Raw genomic sequence first — 3145 nt, 5'->3', positions numbered from 1 at the left:
GTTTGAATTACAAAAATAAATAAATTTAATTTTGTTTGAATTACAAAAATAAATAAATTTAATTTCCGTTTGAATTACAAAAATTTAAAAATAAGAAAAAACGATTAATTAAAAAATATTCTTCTATCGTATACTTTTTTTTTTTTTTGTTTTCAATGATTTAATTCATTACATAAATATTTTTGGTATATTTGAAAAGAGAATCAAAATTTAATTGAAATTCAAAAAATTCAAATCTCATTATTTTAGTAGTTTTTTTTTTTTTTTTTTTGCACTAATGTTAATAGATGATATATATCTTTATAATTAGATAAGATATACTGTGATGATAATTGATGAGTGAGGATATTGCACCACAAAGAAAGACACTTATTCCTATTATCGTAATTTGTATTCAAATTATTGTTTCAATCAAATCAATAATTGATCGAATTTTCCAATCAATATTTATATATCAAATCAAAAATTTTTAAAATAAGTCAGGAGCAAAAAAACTGTTGCAAAAATTGGTTTTTTTAAATGTTAAACTAATGATCAAATTATCCTAATTATTTATTTGCGTTAAATCAAATTTGACAAAAAAAAAAAAAGTAAAGGGTGACAAAATCGGTTGACAATATTTCATCATCTTGTACATGGATTAAAATGCGCTTTTTTTTCTGTTTTGTATGGTGACATACATACGATCATATCCATTTATCAGAGGATGTGTGAATTTTTCAAATGATTGAAAAAATAAAAAAAAGTTTTAATCTTTTAGTCTTTCTATGAAGCGCAATATCCAATATGTCATATGTAATTTTAACAATACATAAATGACCAATGACCAAAAAAACGCTATCCCGAAATTATATTAGCATCACAAGTTTCATACGCATTTGTGTCTGTGTGTATGTGTGTGTGGGTGTACATACATGTGTGTGTGTGTGTGTGTATGTGGGCGTACATGTATGTGTGTGTATAGGTGAATGTATTTTGTATTTTAGAAATATCACTTTCCTGATACGAATCATGCATTGAATATTTGTGATATCGACGAAATGTTCATAACGATGACAAAAACGACGGCGGTAGAAGCAATAGTAGCAATAGTGCTAGTAGTAGCAGTAGTTGTAGCAATAGTAGTAGTAGTAGTAGTAGTTATAGTAATTGTTGCTGCAGCAAAGGTAATGGTAGTAGTAATAGTAGTAATAGTAGTAGTAGTAGTAGTAGTAATAGCAGTAGTAGTATTAATAGTAAGAACAAGAACAACAACAATAACACCACCACCACCACTATCATTACCATTATGTTCAACACCATCACCATTATTGCCGACAATAAAACAGCAGTAACAATAACAATAACAATAACAACAACAACAGTAACACCAACAGTAACGATAAATTTTATTAATTTAATATTTTTACGTGATAAAAAAAAGTTGCCAATGACATAAATGACAAAAGAAAAGAAAAAGATGAAAAAGTAATTTAGAAGAAATTAAGAAAGGTGAAAAAAAAAAAAGAAAGGAAACAAACACTCCGTCCTTCACTTTTATTAAAAAAGAAAGGAGAAAGAAACTTAGCAACAGATAATATCTAGTTAGTAGTTATTTTATCATAATAATGATGATAATGATAATGAATTATGATGATAAGAAAAATGATGTTACAGGAGGGGAAAAATAATGTCGACTTCCATATTGCATAGCATTAATAATTATAAAATTATCAGAGAAAAAAGAAAGTAAAATAAAAACAATAAAGGTGAAAAATGGAGAGAGAAGGGATGAAAGAGAGAGAAAGAAAATTATTAGAAAAGGAAAAAGTAAAATTTTCATAAATGGCATATGGACAAAATTTTCGAAATGTTTTAATTTTATGAAAATTAAAATTTTCAAATGCAAAAAAAAGAATTGAAATTTAAAATAAATAATAAGGCAGTTCTTATTGCAGTGTGTGTATTTGTGAAAGATTTTGATGTGACTAAAAAAAAAAAGCTTTCAATTAATTCAAATAATTTGCTGCTCGTTGATATACATTTGTATAAAATAACAATAACAATAAAAATAGTCAAAAAATAATTTTTCTTCCGTTTAAAGAAACTCGAAATGGATTAATTAATTAATAAATAAAAATCGCCAAAAATATTTTATGTAATGAATTTTTGGAAAAATTTAGACCGAAAAAAAGAGAGGAAGAAAAGTATTTAGGTAGGATGCAAAAGTGGAAAATAATTATTTTATTCGCTTTGTTCTTTTCTTTTCTAATAAGGAAGAAAAAATAATGAAAACTTTTGAATAAACCGAAATTGTTGGCAAATATATTCGTTCATTTCAGATTATTGAATTTTAATTTAATCGATTTATAAATATTTGTAAAATCGATTTATAAATAAAGTTCTGATTAATTAAATCTGTACGAGCAGCCTACTATTTGAATGATTAGAAAACAAAGAAAAAAAAACCGGAAAAGCGGAAGGAAATTAAATTAAATTGAGAAGTATACGGTGTTGAATATCGGGATAATAAGGGGGGAAAAAAAAACAGAAAGAAATGATAATACAAAATAACCAATGATAACGGCAGTGTAGAAATGCATTGAGAAATAGGAAAAAGCAAAGCTATATCAAATAAATTCTATTCATTATTAATATCAGAAATGAATAATTTAAATACCCAATTTGTAACATAATTAATTGATAAAAAAAAGCAATAATGCAATGAAATAATCATTTCAATTGAGAGAAATAAAGAATAATTTAGTTGATGAAAAGAAAAGAAATAGCCTATATAGAATAGGCATAGTCACCGAAGTAGTACGATTTAAGGCTTCTTTCAATGCTCAAAATATATGTCATGACCAAGAAAGAGAGAGAGAGAAGGGGAGAGAGAAAAAGAGAGAGAAGAGGGAGGGGGAGAGAATGAAAGAAAAATGAGGAAAGAAAATATTTTAATTTTAATCATCAAATTTTTTATAGCTGATATTCTTTATCAAAAAATCACAGATTTATTTACCATGTAAATAACTGAATTTATTGAGAAATATATTCAGAAATTTTTGATTTGCTTCTTAATTTTAAATTTTATTTTTGCTAAAACAATAAGAGACTTATTTTTATTCCTCTTTTTTCTTTCTATTTTTTTTCTTTTTTTTGTTTTTTG

The 3145-nt window shown here is 25.2% G+C and overlaps 1 protein-coding gene across 1 annotated transcript; it reads left to right on the top strand.

Moving 5' to 3' along the window:
* Window positions 1-1052: 1052 nt before the first annotated feature.
* Window positions 1053-1334, top strand: LOAG_13982 (hypothetical protein; the record flags this gene model as incomplete). The annotated part of the gene is made up of 1 exon (XM_003149485.2): window positions 1053-1334. The coding sequence occupies one exon, from the start codon at window positions 1053-1055 to the stop codon at window positions 1332-1334; it is 282 nt and encodes a 93-aa protein (XP_003149533.2).
* Between the last annotated feature and the right edge of the window lie 1811 nt (window positions 1335-3145).

Source organism: Loa loa (assembly GCF_000183805.2).
Source record: "Loa loa unplaced genomic scaffold supercont3.232, whole genome shotgun sequence".
Taxonomy (NCBI): domain Eukaryota; kingdom Metazoa; phylum Nematoda; class Chromadorea; order Rhabditida; family Onchocercidae; genus Loa; species Loa loa.
Note: the sequence above shows the minus strand (reverse complement) of the source record. Positions and strands in the feature narration are given on the sequence as shown.